At 40.9% G+C, this 27,365-nt stretch overlaps 2 protein-coding genes and 1 non-coding gene across 4 annotated transcripts in view; 2 read left to right on the forward strand and 1 right to left on the reverse strand.

Moving 5' to 3' along the window:
- Positions 1–597: 597 nt before the first annotated feature.
- Positions 598–671, forward strand: trnat-agu (transfer RNA threonine (anticodon AGU)). The gene has a single exon. It is a non-coding gene; the product is annotated as a tRNA-Thr (tRNA).
- A 1,174-nt stretch (positions 672–1,845) lies between these two features.
- lrp3 (low density lipoprotein receptor-related protein 3) lies at positions 1,846–20,379 on the forward strand. Of its 2 annotated transcripts, none has more exons than XM_074666701.1 (7): positions 1,846–2,084; positions 7,587–7,725; positions 7,804–8,009; positions 9,711–10,327; positions 10,843–11,315; positions 13,404–13,536; positions 14,707–20,379. In XM_074666701.1, the coding sequence occupies exons 1-7, from the start codon at positions 2,021–2,023 to the stop codon at positions 15,562–15,564; spliced, it is 2,490 nt and encodes an 829-aa protein (XP_074522802.1). In that variant the 5' UTR covers positions 1,846–2,020; the 3' UTR covers positions 15,565–20,379. The 2 variants fall into 2 exon arrangements, with proteins under 2 accessions (XP_074522802.1, XP_074522803.1); XM_074666702.1 differs by having other exon boundaries at positions 7,590–7,725.
- Positions 20,380–22,269: 1,890 nt separating this feature from the next.
- The window catches only part of slc7a10a (solute carrier family 7 member 10a), a 44,656-nt gene continuing 39,560 nt past the window's right edge, over positions 22,270–27,365 (reverse strand). The window contains exons 9-11 of the mRNA XM_074666717.1: positions 26,843–26,992; positions 24,152–24,329; positions 22,270–24,065 (exon numbers count right to left, since the gene is read on the reverse strand). Of these exons, the coding sequence (XP_074522818.1) occupies positions 23,965–24,065; positions 24,152–24,329; positions 26,843–26,992 (429 nt within the window). The 3' untranslated portion in view covers positions 22,270–23,964. The remainder of the gene's footprint in view (positions 24,066–24,151; positions 24,330–26,842; positions 26,993–27,365) is intronic.

Raw genomic sequence — 27,365 nt, forward strand, 5'->3', positions numbered from 1 at the left:
TTGGAGTTTGGTGAAAAAAAATCCGGATTAACAGAGCCTGTATTGGCTGTACCTGCACGTGCACACGGACTTGGAACGTAAAGCCGGTGGCACAAAAGGTGTTGTGCCATATAGTGACTGACTGCTAGTTTATACGGCAGCAGGAGCGTGCGCAGGCTGCAAAATATTGATCATTTTGGTTGCCATAAAGTGATCCAAGCCCATGTTTTGCCACTGATGCTTACTGTACTTTACAGCGGTCTGATTTTGTTCGAGTGAAATATTAGATTATAGACCAAATGCTGCAACAGAGTTGGTGCATTTTAATGTGGAACACGACAGGTATTGACCATTTTTGCCTGCCTTTATAGTGTCATATAGTTCTTTATCTGGTAACATAGACTAAGTAGCACGTCTATTTACGTGTTACATCTGTTTCTTGCCAAAAGAACAGCTGCAGACCGGAGAACGATGCACTTTTCCGCGCGCTCCCGCGGCCGTTTGATTCAATTTCTGGCAGTCAACTGCTTATGGCATATAACACAAGCCTACCAACAACACAACAACCATCCAAAACAGTGATCTTTATAACGTCATGATTCGCTCGTCGCGATCACCGGCGCCGTGGCTTAGTTGGTTAAAGCGCCTGTCTAGTAAACAGGAGATCCTGGGTTCGAATCCCAGCGGTGCCTTTTGGTCCAACAGGATTTTTTTTTTCCCTGCATGTGCCCTTTGGTAAGTCTTATACATTGATTGAAATAAAACGGACAACTTCAAAAGTATGTATGAATAATATCAAATCATTTTGTTTTCTGCAGTTTATGTCATATTTTAGATATTTAATGTTTATTTGCTGTAAACTCGCAGCAGCATTTGCAGTACACCAGTCTGACCACAGGGAGGCAGTAGACACGCGGCCCACTACTACAATGGAAGGCTCGGATGAAGAAAATCACGAAGCATGAACCACACATTAATTTACCCTAACTAACGAGTACTTTTCCGTAATGTTAGCTTTCAGAACGATTTTCGTGGTTTGTATTCAACTTTTGTCTTAATTTTCCCCTAAAGATGAAGAAAGAGGACCATAAACAAAGATTTTATGGTCCACTTTGTTCTGCTAGATGCAGAGAGCCTACCACAAGGCTGCTTTACTTCAGAGGAAGTTAGCAGGATAATTTTCAAAATTAGAGCTGGAAATCACATATTGGGTCTTCACCATGAAACGGCACAAGATTGTTTTAAAGTCTAATGCTACAAAAAAAACAAACAAACAAACAAAAAAAAAAACCGCTGACTTATACCAAACAGTACAAGCACCAGTCAAATGCTACTGGAAGGGATTACTCAAATCCCTGAATCATTGTGGGCAACACGTTTTATCAATGATATTGAAAATATTTTCTAAAATAGAAAAAAATATTTTGAAAATCACGACATAAAAAAGAGGTGTCATCAGTGTTTCACTTTTCATTGTTAAAACGTATATATTTAGTATGTTTTCTATATAGGGTTAAATAAACTCTTATGACTTGAACTGTTTTTTTTCTCCAGACGATTTATTGACTTTTATATTTTTTAACCTCTGTTATTTTAGGTTATCAGTATTTTAAGAGCTTAAATTAACTTAAACCTCTATCCTTACGTACTTAGTATACTCATTTATGTGACCTCATTGCTAACATCGCACTTCAGCTTCTTCAAAATCACACAAAGTTCAACAAGAACAACATCGATTTTTTTCTTTGCCCTGAGTTTCTGGGTAGTAGCTATTTTTGTAAACGCTCGAAATGCCTTGCAATTCAATATAGCTTTTATTTTGAAGGCAGTGACCGGATATTGTTTAGTCCTGTGCACTAACTCTACTGTGGGTTTTCTTGGCTATCTTCAAAGGACACAATGATTTGCTACAGGGGGGACCTCTCGGTGTATACGGTGTCTGAGAGCTGAAACCGGTGCCGGGGCCTCACTGGAGGACACTGATGTCGAACAAACCGCAAGAATCGAGTCCGAGATAAGAGCAGAAGTCCCCTCAGGAGCCATGGGGCTGACGGAGCTGCTGCTCGGACTGCTGCTGTGGCTCCGCTCCGCTCCGCGCTGTGCAGGTGAGACACAACAATGCACCCACACCGCTCTCATGTTTACATCTCAACACAATCCAGCTGTGATTGTAATACTGCATGAGACATATGCGCGTGTATGTGTATGTATGTGTGTGTGCAGGAGATTCAAAAGATCACGTGAACTGAATTTTTAGATGTGCCTGCATCTCCTGATTGGAGGTGATGTAGTTTACAGAGATGCAGAGATCTTCTATTAAACAGATCGTTCACACCCAAACAGCAGTGGAAGTAAATACACCTCCTGCCCTCTCCTGTGTCGCTCTGTCACAGGGATCAGATCGATGCAGACAAACTGTTTTCATTGTTGTGATCGGATATGGAGCGAGGATGAGGCTCTCTGGCTGCAGAAACCTGCCGAGCTATTGATCTGTGGTGGGTAAACGATCAGGGTCAGTGTGGAAACATGGATGCTCTTTCACAAACGTGATGCTGCTATCAGCATTACATCACTGCTGCTCTGCAGACAGCCATTCCCTCTCCACCTCTCCTCTCCCCTCCCCCTTCTCTCCCTTATCATATCCACACTTTATTGGCATGGAAGCAAAGGAGAAGACTGCTTTCCAACCTTCTACCGTGTGTGCCTGTGTGTGTGTATGAGAGAGAGAGAGTGAGAGAAAGATAGCAGAGAAGAGACCCTCAGAACAAGTTCCTACACACATCATTAAACACACACCTTCCCCAAACACTTGTCAGTACTTGTTTGACCTGGCATCTCTTCTCACACTGCACACACACACACACACACACACACACACACACACACACACACACACACACACACACACACACACACACACACACACACACACACAGCTGCAGAGCCACCAATCCAGTGGTTAGAGTTAAATATACAAGAAGGCACCGAAGCTAATTTCTCCTTTTGTTTGTCGCTTCAGTTTTGTGGTCGAGCATCAATGTTTAGTGACTTCATGAAGATTCAACTCACACGAAAAGCCTAAAAAAACCCTGAAAACTGCAGATGTGCTGATGCTATTTATTTTCTCCTCATACTGCCTGATTTTCTGACTGAAGATCTCTGTAACCTTATGATGAATGAGGTTAAAATATGAGTTATATTTATGTCCAATAACAGACCTTGGTGTGATGGTCATGTGATCACATAGATTTGTTGCAGTCAGATGTAGCTTGAAACAGGTTTGAAGTTTGATTCCATCATTACAAGCACAGGTTTGATATAATACACGAAAAACAGTAGACAGATGAGAGATGTTGAGCTAAAGCTTATATCCAGGCTTTAAAAACACTCTCACTTCATGACTTCAAATTAGAATATGATAGAGATGCACAATATTATCGGCACGATATCGGTATCGGCTGATAAAAGCTTAAAAACACGTTTATCGGTATCAGCAGATATGAAAATTTCTGCCGATATGCACAGCCGATAAGTTGCTATTCAGATAGGATTATTATTATTTTCCATCTGAAAAATAAGCTCCTTAAATAAAATGTAGCACTTCATTTATTTGCACTGCAGAGCTCTGTGTCTGTCACCAGGTTGTTACAGTAGCTCTAAAATAATCAAATGCAACTTGGTTATGTTTAAAAATGCATTGTACATTTAAAGTCCATGTGATCTAAAAAAGTTATTTTTCTGTTTTTCAATACAGAATGTCTTGAGTTTGAAAAAAATTATTTATGGTAAAATTAAATGTTTTTTGTCTTGTTTTATGTGTTTCTTAAACAAATAAGACCGTCACAATAAGAGTAACATATAAATTCCAGTACAGGATAGACTTAGCTTTCTTTCCAGTGAAAAAGACAAACAAACTTGTGATTATCGGTATCGGTATCGGCCAAAAGGAGTTTCGATATATCGGCGTATCGGATATCGGCAAAAATCCAATATCGTGCATCCCTAGAATATGATGTAAAGCACTGCAAAAGGCTGAAGCTATAAAACGATGTGAATCTATGACATATTTGTCTTCAATCTCCTCTAGCTGTTTATAACTGATGTGTTCATACTTGTTTATGGGTTGAACATATCATAGCAGCTCTTTTCAGCATTTCTTGGAGATTTTGTGCTTCCTCATGTCATTGGTCCTGGTCTAGAGGTAATACCAGACATGAGACGGGGCAGAGAGAAAGTGGGACCGAAAAAAAAACATACAGTGTGTCCCTGATGCTAAATGTCTACATGAAGGAACTAAAAGCAACTTTGTAGTGAGCACCATCTGGTTATTCTGATAAATAGTGGTTGTGATTTAACCTCCTGAGACCCTGCATACTAGGGCGGGGACGATACGCTTTTCTCCTGATGCGATTCTTTCATGAATTTTGGGTGCCAATTTGATTTAAATTATGATTCTTCTATATTTCAGATTTTTGTGATTCCTAGTTTTAAAACAGTTTTTTTCAAATGCCCAAAAATGTTTTTGTTTTCAAATTGAAGTCCTGCATTTTAGTCTTTGTTTATAAACTGGATTGGAAAAAAGTTGAGACTAGTCTTAAGTACTGACTTACATGTGATGTGCATTTTTTGGTAAAACATGGCTCCAGAAACAGTCTGTAGACATCATCATTATCATCTAGTGTCGTGCGAATCACGAACGAATTGTTCAATACCCGAGAATCACTTTACTGACTCGAGAATCATGATTCTTCACCCCAAATGACTCATTTACTGACTCAGTACAAAGCTCACGGTAGCCCAGTCCCTCACTCACATCACAGGAGAATGGCTGGTACGTAGAATGGCTCAACTCACAGTACATACGAATCACTAACTCACTCACAGAATGACTCAGAGCACATATGAGTCACTCACGCTCCCCCTTCCTCCCCGTGAGTTACGAATCACTCAATAGCTTAATACGTTGCACGGCTCGACTCACAGCACATAATCTCACTCACTTCCCGCTGGTGCAGACACTTGAGTTCACAAACTTTATTGTTTAAACTATTTCCATATATTTTCATATTTGTCAAGAGGCTTTATTTTACTTTAGATTTATTGTACATAGCTATTTTTAATAATGTTGCACTGTTTGAACTTTGTAATTTTTCTCAGTTATTTATATATCTAATTTAATGTTATTTTATTTGTCAGTTAGAAAAATAGAAGTTTCTTTAATATATGTTGATCTTTCACTCTTTTTTTCACATTGGAGTGTATTAATTGTCCTTTTCAGTCATTTCGTGGTATGAATCTCTCTGAAATATAGATTTCTACGCACTTTCTGGGTAACTGACTCGAGTGACTCAAATGACTCAAAAACCAGATTCACTTTGGTGAGTGACTCATTTTAACTAGATTCAGTAAAAAGAATCGAGTTTCCCATCACTATTATCATCATTCAACTTTTTTCACTTGGTCAGGTATTAAAAAAAGGAAACTAAAAATCCCTCAAACAGGAACTATCAAGGAATCGCAATTTCTACACCCCCAAAATGTTAAAAGAATCAAATTGGGAGAAAAGGCGTATCCCCCAAACCCTAGAAGCCAGTGTATTTATGTTTAGTTACACTTATAGCTTATTAACAATAACCAATATATTCCAGTACAAAGACCTAGTTTAGTTATACAATGTTGTTTTACTTACCCTGAATAGCAAGGGGCTAAAGTAAAAGCTTGGAAAGGAGGTTAACAAAATGCACAGGTTTGATGTAGTAATGATCATTCAAAGAAAGGGCAGTTATTCACATTACCAATCTCCAAGGCAAAATGTTGTTACCCAATTCATTGAAACACTTACCTCCTCCAGGGGAATGATGACGTACATAAACAACGTTGAAACAGCCACACAGGATGGAACATAATAAACATTAAAAACATCATTATTAGGACACTGCACAGTAACAAAACAACCTTCATCTCAGACCCACAGGCTTCAATATGAGTCATTTCTTTAACTTGAGGAGTGGTGCTGCTGCAGACTTGTGATGGCGACAACGTTCAACTGTGAAGTCAACAAAACACAAACATCCTCAAACCCTGACGCTGTCCCTCTCTCTCATTGGACAGTTAAAGAGTCTCCTGCAGTGAAAAATGTCTTCATGAAGCTGTGGCTTCATTTTTAGCTTCAGACTGAAGCGTTCAGTTTCATCTTTGTGTGTGCTTGATATCCATCTGAATGATTCCTCCCCCACCGCCCAGCTTCTGTCTGCTGACTTCACTGATTCATCCAGACAGCTTAACACACACACACACACACACACACACACACACACACACACACACACACACACACACACACACACACACACACACACACACACACACACACACACACACACACACACACACACAGACACACACACACACACACACAGAGAGAGAACTGAGCCAAGTCTGTGCTGTGTAACCATGATGGATAATTTCTGTAAAATGGTTTGGTTTATTACTGTGCTTTTTAGTGTTAGTTGTTTAAAGAGGGAATATTCTGCCTTTCCATATTTTGAACATGGGTATGAAGTAATAATGCTTGATGTTTAGGCTAAATGTGTGCAGATTGTTAAACCTCCACATATCCATATGCTGTAGAAATCCCTGGATTTGTTGCCCCATTCTAGAAAGAGCACCAGATCTCCATGAGACTTGCTGAAAGGATGAGGTCATCCTAAAAGGACCTCCTAGCTAGTTCATGACACCTTCAAGTAGCCTGTCTCAAACACTAAGGTCCACCAATAACTCTGCTTCAAAAGGCCTTCAGAAGGCTGGCCAATCAGAGCAAAGGGGGTTCGTGGAGACGTGATTTTAAAGAGACAGTAGCTGAAACTAAGAGTTTAAGGCAGATGCTAAAATATGGGTTTTCTAAAACACTAGTGAGAGAATGATGTGGATTTTTAAAGCTGTTAATCATGTAAAGTTACTGAAGGGGTGCCAGGGGGACAAATTAAGGACTTAAAAATGCAGTAATCCAGTCGTCCATCCCATTTTTTGGAACGTAAAGCAGTGGGATCTGTCCTCAAAGACAGGTTTCTCAACGCCAGTACTTCTAAAAGATGGAATAAGATAAACGCTATTTATCTTATTCCATCTCAAACAAAAATGACCAAATAGTATTTTAGTACTTCCACTTTTTCTTATTTATTGTGAGTACAATAAAAACTGGGATTATGAAGCTGAGTGACCAGCAGTGTTATAAAAAGAGTCCTCATCTGATTATAAAGCTGACTAAAAATAAATCTGTCTCAATCAATTTCTGTCAAACTTTTTCAAACAGCTGTGAGACAAAATCCATATCAATGCTTTAACTCGTCATGGAGCAAAATGATTCCTCAGGGAGTGGTGTGAGCGGGTGATGCTGTGGCCTTGGCTGCTGCTTCTGGGATGTGCACAGAGCGTCTCTGAGACACAATAAGGTCACATGTTGTTTTATTCATACTGATCAGAGATCTCTTTCAAATGCTGCAGAGATGCTGGGATAAACATCAGAGCTGCTATTTTTATTTATTTGGTGGGAGAAAAATAAGTCTCTTGTGTTTGTTCTCCTCCCCCTCTGTCTCTGTGTCACCCAGCAGGCTGCAGTGAGAGAGTGGAGGTCCACACGGAGCGCAGGGGTGTGATCTACAGTCCCTCCTGGCCTCTGAACTACCCTCCTGGGGTCAACTGCAGCTGGCACATCCAGGGAGGCCAGGGAGAGGTGATCACCATCAGGTACGTCTATGACACGTGCAGTTTTCAGGTGATTGATGATGACAGCATGCACCTGAAATGAGCCATCTCCTCTTCTAGTTTCAGGAACTTTGATGTGGCTGAGTCAGGGAGTTGTTTGGGCGACTGTCTACTGCTGACTCCGACCTGGAACGGAGAATCCAGGCTGTGTGGCTCCACGCTGCCTCCACCCTTCATCTCCACCGGTGGGCGTGTTTGGCTGTATTTCCACTCTCGGGTCAACAGCTCGGGGCAGGCTCAGGGCTTCCGCCTCTCCTACATCAGAGGTAATTTGGCGGGCAGCAGAGGTTGTTGAACACATTTTTGGTCCAGGGTGACAACTTTTAATTCCATACTTTGAAGAAACCAGGATCTAACTAATGTTTGAGGGCAGATTATTTCCAACAGAGTTGAGGTTCAAGTGCTGTTCAGCTCTTTGAGGACAGTGACATGTTTATATATTTATGGACTGATAGATGGATTGATGGGTGGATTGATTGAGTCTTAAAAAATGAACAATTTTAATGGTTTGGCTCGTATAATTGTGTTGTGTAACTGAACATTTCTGATTGGTCTAGTACTTTCAGCATTTTATTTCATCCACCACAAAAAAATATTCGCAGCCAGCAACCAGTGCACTTCATTTTGGTTGTGAGAGTGTGACAGATGGACTGAGGAAAATCAGTAATCTAACAGGACATGGCATCTCGCTGATTAAGTGTTGCTGTAAACTGCAAAGACGTGTTTGTCTCATTGGACTCAATATGAGCCTCAGTCACCAAACAAGTTATGGTAAGATATTATAAATAAAAAATGATGCCTTAATTTTTTATTGCTGTTTTCTTTCATTGTAATTCAGGCATCATTTTTGGCTTTCAGGGACTTGAAATAAGATATTTTTTGGACTTGTCAGGTGAATGTGGCTCATATCTAGTCTAACAAGAGAATTTCTATGAAAGCTTATTTAAATTTCAGTTTTGCAGTGTATGAGGCATCCTGGCACTCCTCACATTGTACAGAGCCAACGAAGTGTCTCAAGGCTTGTCGTCTATAAGGCGTGTCTATAGACATGGGTCTTGAGAGGTCTTAGAAATATGAAGATATCTTACAGTATCACCGTTCACTATTCCTTTTTATCAGTTGACTTCAACATTTTATCATTTATTTCAGTTGAGTTTTCATTACTTATGTCAAAAAATGTTGAGAAACCAAACGAAATACTTAGCATTTAATAATAAACACTGAATTGAATTGAATTATTGAACTGAATGGAAATGAAACAGCAAGTTACTACTCATCATCAGCTGAAAACATTGACAACAAATTGCCAAAAAAAAAATTTTAGATCCTATACAAGAAGTTCTGGCTTGAAATTTCTTGGTGTGTAAACCTGGCTTTCACACTCGGGGCTGCAGTGTATCAGCAGTGCTCAGGTGTCTCCTCATATGGTCATTGTGAAGGTGTTTTATCATTTTAATATTCTTTTATTAGTTTTAAAGAATTTAAGAGTTAAGAAGCACTTTATAAACCCCTGTGTGTTCAAACAGATACAACTTTGAACTTTTATTACTTTATGAAGTCACGTGGAAAGTTCAACAGCTCTGAGCTATTTTAATTCTCTACCTTCTACCTTCAGAGTGAAGAGCTTTAATGTGTTAGAAATACTCTGTCTCATTCCAAGAAGAGATGTAGGTTCTTGTTTTCATAAAACAACCTTCACAACTAATTAGGTGCACCTGGCTCTTCTTCATACTCTCTGCTCAGACAGCCTGCGTTTAGACATTTTTTGAATAAATGTTTCTGGTCTTGAAACCAGCTAACACTGATAAATAAAGGACCCAGCCTCTGAGATGTTTTTCTTTTTTTGGTTTGTGTTTCAGGCTGTACTCTGCTAAATGCAGACCTGTCAGCTTGTGTTATGTTGGACTCTTCTTCCTGACCGCTGTTAGCTGCTGGTGATGCATTCTGTCCGTGTCTCTCCTCTGCAGGTCACCTGGGTCAGAGCAGCTGTCAGTCAGATGAGTTCCTCTGTGGGAATGGGAAGTGTCTCCCCCGCTCTTGGAAATGCAACGGTCAGGACGAGTGTGGTGATGCAAGTGATGAACGCAGCTGCTCCCCTCCTCCCACTGAGGCCCTGCCTGGCCTCTGTCCTTATGGCTCTGTCCCCTGCACAGAGGCTCAGTCCACACGCTGCCTACCCGCCGCTCTGCGCTGCAATCGAGCTCGAGATTGTCACGACGGCTCTGACGAGCTGGGCTGTCCCGACACTACTTGTGGGAGACGTCTGGGAAACTTCTACGGCTCCTTTGCTTCCCCTGACTTTTTCCGTGCTAACAGGAGCGCCATGGTGGAGCTCAGGTGTTCCTGGCTGCTGGATACTCAAGACCCCAAACCCATTGTGCTGCAGCTGGACCTGCAGCTGGGGCCCAAGGACTCACTGCATGTGTACGACGGCCTGCTGCAGCGGGCAGAGCACCTCCTACAGGTTCTATCATATCACAACAACAGGCGCCCAGCTCTTCTGGAGTCCAGCCGCGGACAGATGAGTGTTCTGTATATGGCCCAGCCTCACAGCCCAGGACATGGCTTCAACGCCACATATCAGGTACAGCTGCCAGGAAGTACAACACCCTGCAACAATGAGCATTTCCTGTCATTTGTGGGCAAGCTTGTTATATTATACAAATGTAGAAACAGAGATGTTAAAAATGATTTGGTCTTGATCTGCTGAAAACTGAAGAACTGATTCAGAAACTTGATCTGAACCAGAACAGACTCTGGGTGCTGGTCTGGATCTTCTCTACAGGGGCTAACATCCTTTAGGGTTAATGTTTGGATTGTTCCCCGGGTCCCCATGGTGAGGTTCATGTCTCTCCACATATTTCCTATCACTCTCTCAAGCTGTTCTGTTCAAAGAAGGAACCTAAAAAAAACTAAAAATAGGATGTAGAAAAGTTCATGCTCTGACATGTGATGACAGTTAAAGTCCAGTTTGGCCTCCTGGAGGATGCTGACTACTCCCTTCATCTTTCTGATCACTTTGTATTTGCTTAAATGGAGTATAACTAACCTGTTGTCATTTTGGCGCATGAGCTGTGACACGTCTCCCTCTTCTTCCAGGTCAAAGGTTATTGTTTTCCTGGAGAGCGTCCCTGCGGCAGTGATCAGGGCTGTTATTCTGAACGCCAGCGCTGTGACGGGTACTGGCACTGTCCATCAGGCCGGGATGAGGAGGCCTGCCCGGCGTGCCCCGATGGGGAGTTCCCCTGTGAGGGCGGCAGTGGAGTGTGCTACCCTGCATCAGAGCGCTGCAACAACCAGAAGAGGTGCCCCGATGGGTCTGACGAGAAGAACTGCTACGACTGTCAACCCGGAAACTTCCACTGCGGGACCAACCTGTGCATCTTTGAGACGTGGCGCTGTGATGGTCAGGAGGACTGCTTAGACGGGAGCGATGAGAGGGACTGCATGGCAGCAGTGCCCAGGAAAGTGATTACAGCTGCTTTGATCGGCAGTCTGGTCTGCAGTCTCCTTCTGGTCATCGCCCTGGGCTGTGCCCTCAAACTGCACTCACTCAGGAACAGAGAGTACAGGTCAGGACACCTCAGTCTGTTTAAAGCCTCCATTAGTGCCTTCCTGCAAACATTGATAATCAGATTTCCTTTTTCCCATCGCTACCCTGTGTCATCATGGCTACACATGCTGTCTCTAAAGCCCAAAGAACCAAAACATCCTGCTTTTGATTTAAAGTCCAATCAGCACATCAGAAAAACTGAGAGGATTGGAGTTAAACCTAAATTCATTCATTTCTCAAACTGCCTATCTTATCCATGCACAAGGAGAACATGCAAACTCCACACAGAAAGGCTGGGAATCGAACCAGTGACCTTCTTGCTGTGAGGCTGCAGTGCTAACCATTGCTAAATCAAATTTATATTAAAATTAGGGCTGCTCCTAGGGACCTCACGGATGCACCCTGGAGGTTTCGGAGCCATCGGGCTACGTTTTGTACAGTTACGGCCCATTTGGTGAAAGGCTAAAAACAGGCCTAATTTCCCCCGAAAAATAGCCCGCAAAAAAATGTGTTTTTCCAAAAGTTGGACCCGAAACCCGGTTCTAATGTCTAATTAGATTAATTAATTCTCCCAAACCCGGGGGGGTTTAAAAACGCACGTATTTTCAGATGCCTAGCATTTACAAACCGTTTGTCCTATTCAAAAGCTGTAAATAGTGGCGTTCTCGTCAGATTCTCAAATTTCCGACAGTCCCTGAATATATCACACGAAACGTCAGCAACATGAATAAAATCGGGGGCGGAGAGGGTGATTTTTGTGAGACTGCTGTCCACATCCTGTTACTTCACACGTCCTTTTTGAAAATCTGCAGAAAATCAACCGTTTGCTCTAGCTCAATTCTGTAAAAAACAGATAATTCTACACTCTTTAATGCATTAGACAAGCCCTGAATGATCGATTTATATCCTGTATTTAAATCTAAAGAATTCTTTGAAATTTCCTTCCATCTTCCTGGTGTCATGTTTCAGCTTGGGGCTGCTCTGCACCAATCAGCAACAGTTTGTGTGTTCAGAGCATGTTAAACTGAAAATACTTCAGTTTTCTTTGACCCAAGACTTGAAAAAAGTGTTTTCTACATAGTTCCTCATTGTTTTTAGCCTTTAGCCCTGGTTCTCCTGACCTCATAGAAGTATAGAAGTTCATATTGCAGTGAAAAATGTGTCCGCTCTGAGTAAAAATGTGACAGAAGCAAAAACTGTCCTAAAATTCAAATCAGCTTATCTTAGGTGCAGGACTGTGTAGATTTTGTAAAGATAGAAACACATCACTTTTCCCCTGTGTTCCTTATGCCTCAGGGTACCTAGAAATGTGTTATATATATTCCCACCTTATTTTTAAATGTCTTTTAATGTAATTTTAATGTCCTGGAATTCAATATCTTTATTTTGGGACCTTAAGCAGATATGAGATTAAAATGCAATTAATTTGATTAATTAATTACAAATCCTGTAATTAATTACATTATTTTTTTAATCCCCTGACAGCACTAATTTAAATTTTTTCAAGGGTGAATCTTTACTCTGTGTAAAGAAAAAGGAGTTACAGCAGGAGGAGCAGGAGTCTTGCGGCAGTTTTGTGGATAACTCTCTGTCTGTGTGGGCACTGTGACAGTGTACACCGCAGCGGTTCAGAGAGGCTCCCGTCACACACTGCTCAGGCAGGCAGCGTGTGTCCCTGGCGTCAAAGTGATTCATGTTGCACAGCAAACGTGTCCTCCTGCTGTAGGATCAGACGGATGAGCAAGAGGAACTTTGTACAGGTGTCAGGTGGTGTTGTAGGACATTAAGGGTTAGGGTTGTGGGTAGGGCAGCTATTCCTTGATCACTCCTCAGTTCACAATGTCCAGTAGCTCTTTTCATATAAAGAGTATGGATGTAAGTAAAGCTTGTGAGGAAGAGATGCTGTGAATAGAATAAAAAGGCAGAGATAAGTCTGAACACTTCTAATCTAGTCTTTGTTCTAGTTATACATTTACATTTTTGTGCTGATGCTTCAAACTCAACCCTGTGAACTACTTTTTTCTCCTACAAGCTCCTCATCCATCCACAACAATAAAATGTTTTCTCATCCCCCTGTCCTTTTGTCTTTCATCTTCCTCTTTTTCAGAGCTTTTGAGACTCAGATGACTCGCATGGAGGCTGAGTTTGTTCAGAGAGAGGCCCCGCCTTCATATGGTCAATTAATCGCACAGGGCCTCATCCCACCAGTGGAGGATTTCCCTGTGTACAACCCCACTCAGGTAGCACAATCAGACAGCTCACACAGACTTTAATAACATATACATATATATATATTTTATATATATATATATATATATATATATATATATATATATATATATATATATATATATCTCCTTATAGCTCTGTTCTATGTTGCACAGAGAATCCTGATGTATTGATGACTAGATTATAAACTATTAATAGTCTCATGCAAACATAAAACAAACACTACAAATGTGCATTAAATAATCACAAGAAATGACACTTACAGATAATTTATGAGCATTTTTCCTTTCTCATTCTTGTTAGCCTTGTTTACATTTGAGGCCCTAAATACTGCCTTAATGTTTCTAAAGATTTGTTTACGGTTGGTGGGGTCTGAATTATCACATCTTCCATATCTTATTTGTAAAGAACTCTCATGAGACAGACCAGTTTGGAATTTGGCATCAATGAGTTGAGTCTCTGGCTGCAGTTTGGTTGTTTGTTTTTATACCTGCCTTTCTATGTGAGCTGGACATAATACAGCAAACAGAGTGCAGTGTATTCCAGCAGAACTAGGACTGGTGTGCAGTTCCTCAGGTGGATCAGTCTCAGCAGGTGACTCTCTTTAGCCCAAAAAAACACAGAGTGCTCACACACTTTATGAATTTACTTTGGAAAAGCACTGGACACTCACACACATCAGTGTGAAGTGTGGGGTTGAGGCGTAGCTTCTGGTTTAGAAGGTGAAGCCAAGGTGGTAAAACCTTTACTTGTATTCCTTCTAATGACCAGCAGGGGGAGACTGCACAAGATGCAAACAGAGCTCAGGTGATAATTCACTGAGAAAGGTCCACAGCTGCTAAAAAAAACAAACACAAAAGCTGCCCATCACAGGCAAATCCTGGTGCTCTGTTTGCTCCAGTTTGTGTTTTGTTCTGATTGAGATCAGGTGTTAGCATTTTACCACTCTGCGGAGAGGAGCTGCAACGTGTGCTCTCATCCTGATGCATGAAGTTACCTCCATTAAAGCTCTGTCTTTCTAAATGTGGTAACTGCTGCATCCAAGACAAGAAGAGGAGCATCACAGTGTCAAAACCAGACGTGAAAAACAAATATAGAATTCTGTGTAGGTTGGATGTTCTTGGAGTAAAGTGAAATAAAAGCCTCTGATGGTTTCCCTGTCTCGTCCTTGCCCCCTCCAGGCCTCTGTGTTACAGAACCTGCGGCTGGCGATGCGTCGACAGATCAGACGTCACTCAACGCGTCGCACCACCTCCTCCTCTTCCCGTCGACGACTGGGACATATCTGGAACCGCCTCTTCCACAGTGGAGGACGTGTCAGAGGCCACGCCCCCCTCCTGGACCCTCCTGGACCCACACAGATCACACTGGGACTTCACAGCTACCGAACTGTCAATGTGCAGGGCCCCCAGGCCAGTTTCAGGTGTGGAGCTGCGCCTGGGGACGAGATTGATGTGGGGGGAATGTCCGGCATGGACATGCAGCCCTTCTCCCCAGAGAGCCCTGCCTCCCCTCTCTCCTTCCAGTCTGTGGACAGTCCAGAGACTGAGGAGATGTCTCCTGTTAGCAGGGAGAGCAGCAGAGCCACACAGTCTGAGCCCCCAACTCCTGTGCAAAGTGACTCTTCGTCCCTCAGTGGGACCTCTTCCACTTTCCAGGAAACCTCTGTACCCCCCTGCCCCCCTCGTGCGTCGAGGAAACTGGTTCTAGAGCTGGCTGTAAATCTCAAGGGTGTTTCGCTGAGACGTTACTCTCCACTGGGACCTTTGTCCCCTATTTCACCCTCTGCGTTTCCCAGCAGCTCACAGACATCCCTCCCGCACTCCCAGGGGCCCGAGGGGACTTTCTCCTCAGAGCCCTCGTCTTGTTCTTCTGTGAAAGGAGAGGGCGGCGACAGCCACTTCACTGTGGAGGTGTCGAGCAGGGAAATAAGCAGCAGGGACAAGAGGAGGAGGGAGGGTAAGAACAGACTGTGCCGGCTGAGCAGGGCCTTCAGTGACGAGGGGGGAGACTCAGGAAGAGAGACAACGCCGTGCTGAACAGCTGAAGATGATACTTTCTCTCCCCTCAGACTGATGAGACCAGCTGTCTGTAATACCTGCTCTGATAAAGTGTCCTTGATCCCCCACACCCACCTACCCACCCCCCACTCGATTAGGAGATCTGCTCCAGAGCCCTCCACGACACGAAAGAATCAGCACATGTAGAGATATCTCTGCGTATGCACAGAGTTCTTAACATGCTGTCTTTTCCTGGGTCAAAGAAAACCAGCAGAGAACGGCTTAGGCTCTGTGGTTTGAGGAGAATTTTGAAAAACAATAACCCTGTTTCAGACAGTACACAAATAATGTCTTTATAACCCTTCACCTAAAAATCAAACTCAGTTTTGGCCTCCAGTACCCCAGTAATATTGTGAACAAGTTCTTAAAACGCCAAAGCAGCCTTTGTGTCATTACCCAGAGCCATTATGCACCGCTTTAAACTGTGAACCAGGAAAGCCTCTAAAATGATCTCTGTCCTCTCCTCTGTCTGATTCACAGCTTCTTTCTAAACTTATTTTTGTTCTTGGTAGATATTTCTAGAAGGTCACTGTTGACAGTTGCATCAAAAGATAAAACTGGTGATATCTATGTTTTTTGTAATTGTAGGGGAAACTTTTGCAGAGACCAAAATCAGCATTGATATGACTCACATAAAGGGAAAAGGTATGATTTTCATCATCAAGTAGGAGTGTTTGTTTCAGCCCCAGGTTGATCCACCTTTGATGCACCTGTGTGTGTTTGAAGCAGTGGAGTCTACACAGACAGCACACATCTTCACAGTAATACCCTTTAATGAAACGTGTCACACGCAGAGGCCATGAAACACATGGACAAAGTCTCAGTGACATCTCATTGTTTTTTAAGCCTTTGTTGACTCAGAATACTGACTCAGCCAAACTTTTCATTGACCTTGTATGAGATAGAGAGGTGGATCTTTAGCCTCTTCACAGACAGCTATAGTGCACCCACCTGTCAGTCAAGTCTGCTGTGCCCTTATATGGACAAAGCTTAAAAAATAAGTAGTAATAAAATAATTCACCACCACCACCACTCAAAGAGAAACTCAAAAGAAAACTTTTTATTTTTTTAACCAGACTGTAAAGATTTTTGTTGTTACAGGGTCTGTGAGGAGTTTCTTAGTGGTCTTGAAAAAGCTTCCCTTCTCAAAATATGCCTGATAGTAATCCACACTTTAAAATGAGATTATCAGCACTAATATAGGTTAATTCTTAACACTACATCATTGCTTGCAGATCGGGTCGAGTAGGCCTGCTTTGATTTACGGTATGTCTAAGTCTCTATAGCCCTGTTCCCACAAGCAGTTCAGTTCAGTTTGTCTCGATACATCAACTGTCCTACATTTTGGGACCTTACATTGGGGTGCCAGACGATACCACTATCTATATGGTGTCACGCTGTTATGTAACTGAAGCGGCTGTCGGCATCTGGCTTACCACAAGGGGGCATAGTTTGCTGTGGAAAGCACAAACAGAATCAGGCTTTACTTATCCAACCCGTACCAAACTGTACTAGTCTTAATTGATTGATTGGTGGAAACGGGGCTTATGACAACACCAAGCAGGCTGACAAAGTTTAACGTTAGCTCTGTTTGGTGAGGTTGGAGCACCAGGCTATGAATGGCTCTAAATATACCAGGCTACTAAACTATGGTACAAATTGTGTTTATTTGTCATGTTTTAAACAATAGCTCTACATAACAACAAACGAATACCTTATCTCATCGCTTTATATCCAGCAAAAAAATACACTCCTTGGTAAAAGTCACATTCACACAACAATGGGTCCAAGTGCTCATGGGAAACAGTCTTTATCTCAGAAAAACACTAGCCTTTACAGAAAGTCCTCACAGCTCTTGTAAGATCGTCTTTTTTTAATTGATGTTGAAGTGGTTTCCAGTAATTCTGCAAGCAGCCCAAGAGGATTTTTGATGAACTGCAGTTCACAACCCACATACACAAAGAATAGATTAGTCTCCACTATCAAAACCTGTTATTTGGTTAAATTAAGGAATTATTGTGTCTTTTTGTGCATTGTCAACAATGACAATAACAAAAAACAAAACAAATCAATAAATTATCCCTAAATCACCTTTAAGGATGAAAATATTTGGTTGGTCCAGCTTAAACACTGTAAAGCCAGGCTGCAGAGCATAAAAGGCATAATATTGATCTTTTAATCCAACTCTTACCAAAAAGGTCAAATTGTGTCTTTTATAGTTGTGTTGTTCAAATCTATGAATTGGCGGATCAGCTGTGCAACCTTTTGGTCAGCAGTTTTAAACAAACTGTCCATTTCCTGTGATATACCATTCTCATAACATTCTATCACGTCAGACATTTTTACATATTGTGCAGTCCAGCTCAAGTTTCTGGATCAATGATAAAAAATATATTTATTTAAGAAATGAAAACCAATGGTAGTTTTTATCTTTCTACTTAAGAATTGAATGGCTCATCCTGCACTCAGGAGTGAACACGCTTTTCTTTGTCCAATAACACATCTTTCATTTCTTATTCCCCTCCTTCATGTCAACAGGACCAGCGCTAGCTGCCAGTTATGAGCTGTCACTGTTTATGTTTTGATACAGTCATATTCAGCTGTATATGTTACTGTGAATAACAGTCAACACACAAGCCCCTCTCTGGCTCCGTCTTTGAAGGAAACAATAACACGCAGAAACAATCAGTCATTGCTGTTCGGTGGGAACATTCAGTTGCTTCTTGTAATAAACAGAATTGTTTTTCATTTTTTTCTGGAGAATGAATTGAGATTGAAAAGATTAGCATTTATACCGACTCTAAAAAGCCACATTTAGATGGAAACTGAGGGAGTGATGAAGCGTCTTCTTTTTTCTTCTTCTCCTCAAATCAAACCATAACCTCCCTCCTCGGGGACGCTTTCTGAGCTTGACCGTCAGAGACTGCTCTGGTTATAACCCAGCACGGTGGAGATTTTATGAGACTGAAGATGGGCTCCACTTGTTTGAAGCGTGCTCTTCATCCAACATAAATCTGCAGTGCTACTCTCCATGCACTGGCCACAGCGGACGTCTGAAATTCTGGTTTATTCCTTTGGGGATTTATTATAAAGCCGGGTAATTTTCTACAAAAGGATTCCAACACAAAGACCCCTGTTTTTCTCTTTGTTGAAGATCTCTCTTTGCCTTGATAAGCTTTTTTTAAGTGGATGAACTTTGTCACCTGCGGGCTGCTCGGTTCTTAAAGGTCTGACACTGGAAACCCTAAAGTCACTGCTGGACTTCTAAAGAATGTATCATTGATTGAAATCAATCAGTTCAAGGTTTCTGCTGTAGATGAGAGTTTGAGAAATGATCAGGAGTCAGTGCTTCTTGATTTTCAGCTGCAGTCAGGTTTCTGTACCAAAACACATAAAATGTTTCCTGCGGTTTCTCCTCCAGGGAGCTGAATGTGCCATGCAAGACGTTTTTTGTTCTTTAAGGCTGCTACATGTTGTGCCATTAGAGATGTGTCCATGTTTTCCTAAAAGTAGTCCTCATGTTTTTTTTTCTGTCTTCTCTTTCAATGCCATATTCCCATTTTGACATGTGTTGTGCTTTCTCTTTGTTGTTCCTTATTCACACTGAAAGCCTCATTTGACTTAAAGAGAAACTATTTAGGAAAAGAAACTAAATATTTTCAGAATGTACATCCTTCTTTGCTTCATTATGTACAGAGATGAGTTAAATGCCTTAATGGTTCTTCATTGCTGTTTTTATTATCATGGACTGCTTCAGATATATCAGTTGTAGTTGACATATTGGGAGAGATGAGATTAGCCCGTGTGATTGGACGGTGATGTATGATGTGTCATGTGAATGGGTTAAGAGGTTTACTGGAATTGCATCAGGAATCTCTGAGACTAATATGACAGGAGCTGAAGAAATTACTTTCCTTTTTATAAAAAAACATCCTTATCAAAGTGTAACCTGTTTATTTAAATGATTATCCAGCCCAAAACTTAGAGAATAAAATGTTCACTTATGACTGAGAATTTCTCGTACATATGTTTTTTTCCCCCTTGTCTGCATTATCTTTTCTGCTGAGCACCGTGTCAGAGGACAGCGATGAAAGACCAATGCATTTTTTTTTCTAGCAGTCAGAGAGATGTGAATATGGTTAACTGCTATAGTGACCATCACCAGCCCTCCCTGTAGGCTACTCCATCATTCTAAACTTTATTTAACCCCTGATGTGAGCTGAAGGGGTGACAAGACAAGACAAACGGGAGGGAGGACAAACGTCTACTGTTGTTGATTTGAGATAGCAGTTCAAGTGCTGGTCTGATTTAAGTCAATACAGTAAAGGCTGTAAGAAACCAGGGACACCAGGAATGTGGGGTGGATAAGAGATGGAGTGGGATGCATCACAGGATGCGAGAAGATGTGTAAGAGTACTCGACTCAGCATGTTCTGACCAAGGATATAATAGTTAACTAACACGAAACTAAAAGCGAAAACTAAAATTTTAAATACATTGCAGTTAACTCAAACCAATAAAAACTAGAAAAGAAAACAAAAACGATAAGTAAACTAAAACTGTATCTTGTGTTCACAAAACTAACTGAAACTAACCAAAATGATAGACAAAATTCCCTTAGTTATAGTTTTTGACAATGTTAATAGCCTTTAGGATTAAAATTACTCCAACACATTTTCCCAACCAATTTCACAACAGTTTTCGGCAGTTGTCAGCGCCGTACGGCACCATCATAGCGGCGTACAGGGATGAGCTTGTTTACTGCACTGACTGGCTGTGTTGCGACAAAACATAGAGGAGCAATGAATCGGAGCATCTGTAATAGTTTAACTGTTACAGAGTCCACGTTTTTATTTATTGAAGCTCAAGTTATATTGTTTTTTTTTTATAATTTATGTTAATATCATTTTTATGTAATTTATGTCAACATTATTTTATATAATTTATGTTTATATTTTTTATACTAAGTTTATATTACTTTCATGTGTTGAAGGCAGCAGCCAACATTTCAGTATCAGCATTGACTGAGCAGTGAGCACTATGTTGGACTGGAAAATAAACAGTATGACAAAATAAATACTCTGACCTTTTTGAATCCTGCACCTGGTTAATAAGGTATGAAAAAACTAAAACTAAACTAAAACTAAAGTTAAACTAAGCCTTGTTGCAAAAATCAAAACTAAATAAAAACTAGAATTCCTGCTCTTAAACAAATTAAAACTAAACTGTAACGGAAAATAAAATGTCAAAACTAACTAAAACTAAACTATAATGACAAATCCAAAACTATTATAACCTTGGTAGTGAGTAAAATTAAAGATCTTCATCAGTTTATTGTTAGTATTTTTGTTGGATTGTTTTACCATCACACTCATGGGCCTGAGCTTTCTTAAAGGCAGTCTCACTTTTATGCATTTACCTATTCACAAGCCAGGATTTAAAATTAGATTATCAGCACTAAGAAAATCAGTTATTTCTCAGTCCCTCAGAGTGGATGACCATTTACAGCACTAGTCTCTATGACAACACCACAGGCCAGCAACGTTTTTCCAGCAGGAAGAAGAGAGATCTGTGTGTTCTCTGCTGAAAATGATTTCTGTGATCAACTCTGTAGTGATGGTGGACACTGGAGCCTAACTGTCAGACAGAAGAAAAGACAGAAGAGCAGAAGAAAGATAAACAGGAGAGTAATAGAGAATGGGATAAAAAACGGGTTAAACCAGAGGTCTGCAACCTTTTCTTTCATAGGAGCCATTTTTCCTTAGCTCACCTGGATAAAAGTTATTCAGGAGCCACAAAATCTACATCTAAATAAAGTTGTACATGTTATGTCTCAGTTTTTTTTATTTTCAATAAATTTGCAAATATTAAAAATTTAGAAAACTATGAAATATCACTAAGCTCATAAATAGATAAGATATTTCAGTAAGTTTGTGATTTTTGTCAAAAAAATAAATACAAAAAATGGCTCAAAATGCAAAATATCTTAAATTTTAAAACAGTTTTAAAATTTCATAAATTTGCAAAAAAAAAAATAAAAAAACTGTCTTTTCACAAACTTGCTCCATTTTAAAATATTTCAAAAACTTGGGGGAAAAAATTAAGAAATTAAAAAAAAAATCTACAAATTTGAAAAGTCTTTAAAAAATTGGAATTTTTATTCCTAAATTTGCAAAAAGTTTACGAAAAAATAATTTAAAAAAAGTGCAAAAAGTTTAAAAAATAAGTAATAAGAAAAATATATTTTTAATAATAAAATTATAAATAAAAATTCTTTATTTCATTAATTTTTTTTTCAAATCTAGAGGGAGCCACAGGAATGGAGTCAGAGAGCCGCATGAGGCTCCAGAGCCGCAGGTTGCAGTCCCCTGGGTTAAACTGTTTGTAGTTGAGAGTCTATAAAAAAATGAAGAGTGAGGTTACTTTAGCTCTGCTTGGAAAATGACAGACAGGACATAACCAGGATCCACAAACGTTCAACTCTCCTTCTTGAGCTCATCTTTTTTCTTCTGCATACAGTCAATGCCTCATGTTGGAGCACACTTTCTGGCTACAGACATCCACGTGTTAAAAACAGTCAGATCAACAGACTATCTGCTGATCAGCACAAAGGTTCTTCTACCACTGACACAACACCAACTAAAAGACGTACATTTCTTCTTAAAGTTGCTAAATTTAATAAGCAATTACATTGTTATTTTTTTACAACTTCACACTCTTTACAAAACACAGAGGAACACCCATCAATTGTACAATATGTAAATGTTTCACAACATGTCTGAGGAATGTGACATTTGTCAGAGTCTGATGCACTGTAACAGTTCTTCTTCTTTACACAGTATTTACAGATCTCAGCTGACCTAACAGGACTGGACAAGGCAGACAGCCACGCACATCGATGTCAGTGTGTGTCTCTTCTTGTGGATTTGATGATCGGAGGGAAACTCAGTGTGCTGGCTTGGAGAAGGACAGGTTATAGAGGAGAAGCTCCAACATGCCACCTGCCCACACCTTCATATGTTCTGTAGCAACATAAACAGCTTAGGCAAGTTCCACAAGAGACTACCTGTATACAGGTAAACAACAAAATGTCTTCAAACCACAGTTATTTAGCACTCTATGTTAAGATAGTACCACATGTTCTGTAAGGAGATGATTTCAACCTTCAGAGTTTGGATTATTTCGGCCCTAATGTGTAAACTTGTGCCACCAGAAGTCCACTGTGGGTCAATTGGACTATAATCAATGTAAGCATGTGATGCCAATGGTATCATAGTGCATCACATTGAATGCCACTGTAGTGGTGATGTGTCTCTAAGGTAGAGACAGGAGTCCCATGTGCCAGCCGCTCACAAACCAAAGTGGATCCTGAACATGATGTTCATCTACAGGCCAGGAGTCATCACTCCATCAGGTGGGACATCTTGACACAGTCGTGGCTGGTTGAGCACCTTAACGGATTTACAGTGACCCTCCAAAGGATGAGAATGCTTCCAAACTTTAACTCAAGACTGTAGAGACATACAGATGAACATTTATACCTGAAAACAGTCAGTTAACACGTGAAGAGTCATGCAGCTTATGGATTTTGGAGAGGGGTCCACCATTCGTCCACAGACGTCTTGTCCCCCTCCTGTGTCTCCTGTGCTGTGCATACTGCTGGTATTGCTGCTGGCGAGTGTCACGTAGATGATCTGTAACAGGAAGGCACCTCCAGGTTTTCATAGAGAGGGTGATGGAACAACAAAAGTCCGGACAGAACAGGGGCGTAAACTTACAGGAAAGAACAGATACTGTAGCCAGGCAGAGATGCATAGAGATACTCATCCACAGTTTTCAAATAGTAAACATCAGATAAGTAGTTAGTGAGACGGAGCTGAAAGTAGCAGCAGTAAAAGACGAGTATTGCTATCTGCAGAATCAGCTTGCATATTGGCCTCATAAAAAGTTATTCTGTCATCTAATACCCGCACAAACCATTAAACACTTTACCAACATATACATTCCATAAGGCACATTAGCTCAAGGATTTAGGAGTTAAATCACAACGATGAATATATTGGAAACATAGCAGAACATGGCAGGTTCCTTGAGCATGCAGGGGCGAGATAAAAATGAAAGGAGAACTTGGCATACAGTGGAGGACAGAAAATACAAACAAATAAAATTAAAACATATTGAGCTTCTTGAGAGCTCAACAAGCCAACGCCCCAAGTGTAACCTTCAGCTTCTCTCAAAGCAGTGCAGCAACTTCCAGGCTGCTCCTGCACAGGAACACACACAAACCATCCTTTAACCGTCCAGAAACTGTCAATGTAATGAAAAATAGTGGAAGTACAGGTGTTGATGTATAACTGGGAATCCTGGTTGGCAGCACTGTTCAATCAGTGGCTTTGGAGGCAGTGAGGGGTTCAGTCTCTGAAGGGTCTTCCTGAGGAAACACCACGTAACACAACTTCTGGCCCATGTATGTGACTTTTTCTGCAGGAAAAAGGAGAAACAGGTTTATTACAGACACACTGCTGAGACATTTATGTATTTATGCACAGCTTCAAAAACCAGCTCACCAACTATCCTGTAGATACATTTGGGTTTGTCCTTCCACCAGACACCCACAAAGTAGACTGGGACTCCGGTCAGCATGATGACCATCCCCAGGCCACAGACCACAGGCTCAGAGTACAGACTGAAGCACAGCAGCACAGCCCAGAATATCAAGTAGCTGATGGGGATCAACACGTTAACCTGCACAAGACAGACACACATATTATCACACTTAATCCTGAGGATTTCATGATGTTTCCTTTTCTTCTGCCCATGCAAACTGATTGAAAATAGACTTGTTGATTTTCTTGGGCTTTGAACAGAAGTATTACATGTACTCAATCACACACACACAGTCACACACAAACACAGACTGCATGAACTCTGCCATGCTCATGTACTTTCATTTAGTGACACCAGGAGGCGCCAAATTTTCATCCATACATGTCCATGCTGACTCAGAACCACCAGGAGAGGGATTCTGAATCATGATCTATTAATAACTATCAATATTAATAACCTGCTGACAGGTCTCAGCCTCCGCTCAGGCTTCTCAGGTGAACTGAAGATGGATTTTCTGGCCTTTCTGACCACTTGCAGAGCTTTTACTTTCCTTACCACACATCATTCACACATTGATGGCAGAAGCTGCTACAGTAAGGGACTCTTGGTTTTATCTTATATTGTTCACTCATTCACACACTGATGCAGGAGCAATTCCAGGTTCAGTGTCTCCAACTGGGAGATATCCAGATAGGTAATACTTGTTTACCCAGACTGAAGGCTGAGCAGCCATAAGGAATAAGTTTAATATATTAACATGTTTCTGTCATTACTGATGGACCTGTAAATGCTGTGCTGCTTTCTTTCTGTTGAGTATTCCTGAAAAGAATCCATGTTTGCTGGGACTATGCAACAATTAGTGAATAAAAGCCAGTACACACTACAGTATAACCGAGCTGATTTTTGTCCCTGTCACCCCCTTATGATCAAAGCCAGGAAAGGCTTGATTGTCTGATGTTTGCAATCAACGAGGAGTGTGTGATTTTTCTGTGGTGTGGGGTGTGTTCACAGTGATTTTGTCTGGTCTGAGCTGCTCACAAGGCCTCAGAAGGAGATATGGTAAATAATGAACATGTTTGATATTTACGATTAGACACCCTGTAGTGTATGGGGCACTCGGTGAAGAGTCGAGTACGCACAGTGTGTAATGTCATGTGTACCGGAACCAAAGCCAATCAAGACGTGAGCTGACTCAGCCGACTGACCGAAGAGGAAGTGAGAATCAAAGGAAGTCCTGCTCTCCAAGCTCTCTGTAATACTTTAGACCAGTGGTTTTCAAAGTGTGAGGCAAGTCTCCCCTAGGGGGCGCCAGAGAATTCCAGGGGAGGCGTGAGAAGAGGCAAAAAAAATTAAAGCTCAAAAAAATAAAGTCCAAACTCAAAGTGCGGAACGTACTAAGACCAGTGTGGAGTGGTTTCCAGATTAATTTTCCTGATTCTCTGTCCAATATACAGAGTGTGATCACGCACATGTTTGAGTATCTGTATAAGAATCAGGGGGGAACTTTGCCTTGAGCGGTACAGGCCATGTTAACTAAACCACATATATTTTTCTATGTTTACGCTTGTCAGTTTCCACACGAAACCACAGCTTTATGTCTCTTGAAGTTAATTCAGTCATTATAATAAATCCACAGATAGGCACTGACCTAAATTCATCCGATTCTCACCCATTTTCACTAAAAGTTGGAGACTGCATTAGGACTGAATGTTCAAATATAGGTACTGAAATGTTTTGTGGTTGAAACCCAGAGTGTATAATTCATTTATTAAAAGTAGTATTTGTTTGATTAAAAAAGAGGAGGCCCAGGTGACTTCATGTTCTCTGAAGAGAGGCTGACTGTCTCACACTTAGAAACCCCTACATTAGACAGTTTTACTTGCCTCAAACTTGCACTGTAATACATAAGCCCACATCCCCGCCATCTCCATGACTTTTCCCATGATGGTTTTTCTTTTTTGTATTTTTTCAGCTTTATTTATTTCACTATTCAAAATATACAAGATTCATACAAAACCTATAAATAAAAACATACTGTATCAAATTAATGAAGCCTAGGGTGAGATTTTTTGGAATTTAAGAGGCTGAAAACAACCATCACTGCTTCTTTCTGTTGGTTCACCATGCTTTTTTTTTTTACACCGGAGTCACATTTTACTTCACAAGATTTGAAACACTGAGCGTGAAGAAGCTGACACTCTGCCCAAGAATCGGTCAGTGTATGGTGTGCTCCAGATTGCAAACCACAAACTACAAGATCAGAAAAGAGAGATCTTATGCGATTTGTCTTATGCTATCATCAAGTGTGTGGTCTCTAAATATGTGGAGGTTTGAAGAATCCTGTAATGTGTGCCAGGCCTTCGGATGGCTATCAGACTTTTTAAACACAAGAAAATCCCAATTTTATAATGAATTCATTTTTTTTCGAATGTTATGTTTCCCTCCACACACAGTGGGCAGTCTGCTGACGTTTCATTCAGTGCAAACTCTCCCTAACAGATGTGGCTACCTGTCCTATTTACAGCTACTACTTTTTGATTTTGTAAAATCAAACTTTAAATCTTAACTGTTGGCAGCCTCTCAACCTGCCACAGTCATCTCTCTGAACGCTGTTCCTGCAGTGGATCATGGTGGTTCTCAGTTTTCTGTACCTTGATGGGCCTGACCAGGTTTGGTTTCTGCTTGCGGAGGTAGAGGAGGCCAGCGATTGTTACTCCATAAGACAGATAGTTGATGAAGGACACGTAGTTGATCAGGTTGTGTGTCTCTCCAATGCACAAGATGACAATGGTGGCGATGCACTGTGGATGATAAAGGTAGAATTAAACACCAAATACATGTGAAGTAAAAATGAGGCGACAAAGTATTTCTATCAACTAGTGAGTAGGGTATCAGGAAAAAATAAATTCATTGTTGTATCTGAATTGTTTTTCTTCTTTTTTAGATTGACAGTTTTGAAATGGGGACAAAGTCAGTTCGGCTCTCTATAGGGATGGGTACCGAATTAGGTACTTTCATAGGTACCGACCAAATTCTGTCAAATTTAGGTACCTAAATGCATCTTTGTGACTGTGAGGGAGTGGAAGAGTAAGTGCTTTTCCATGCTGGACATGAAAACAGCATTACAAGGTTATATATTGGAGAATAACTATATTAAATTGAAAAATGAAATAT

This window comes from Halichoeres trimaculatus, unplaced genomic scaffold, assembly GCF_033239565.1.
Source record: "Halichoeres trimaculatus isolate MK-OKI-2021-1 unplaced genomic scaffold, fHalTri1.1 fHalTri1_scaffold_3, whole genome shotgun sequence".
Classification (NCBI taxonomy): Eukaryota; Metazoa; Chordata; class Actinopteri; order Labriformes; family Labridae; genus Halichoeres; species Halichoeres trimaculatus.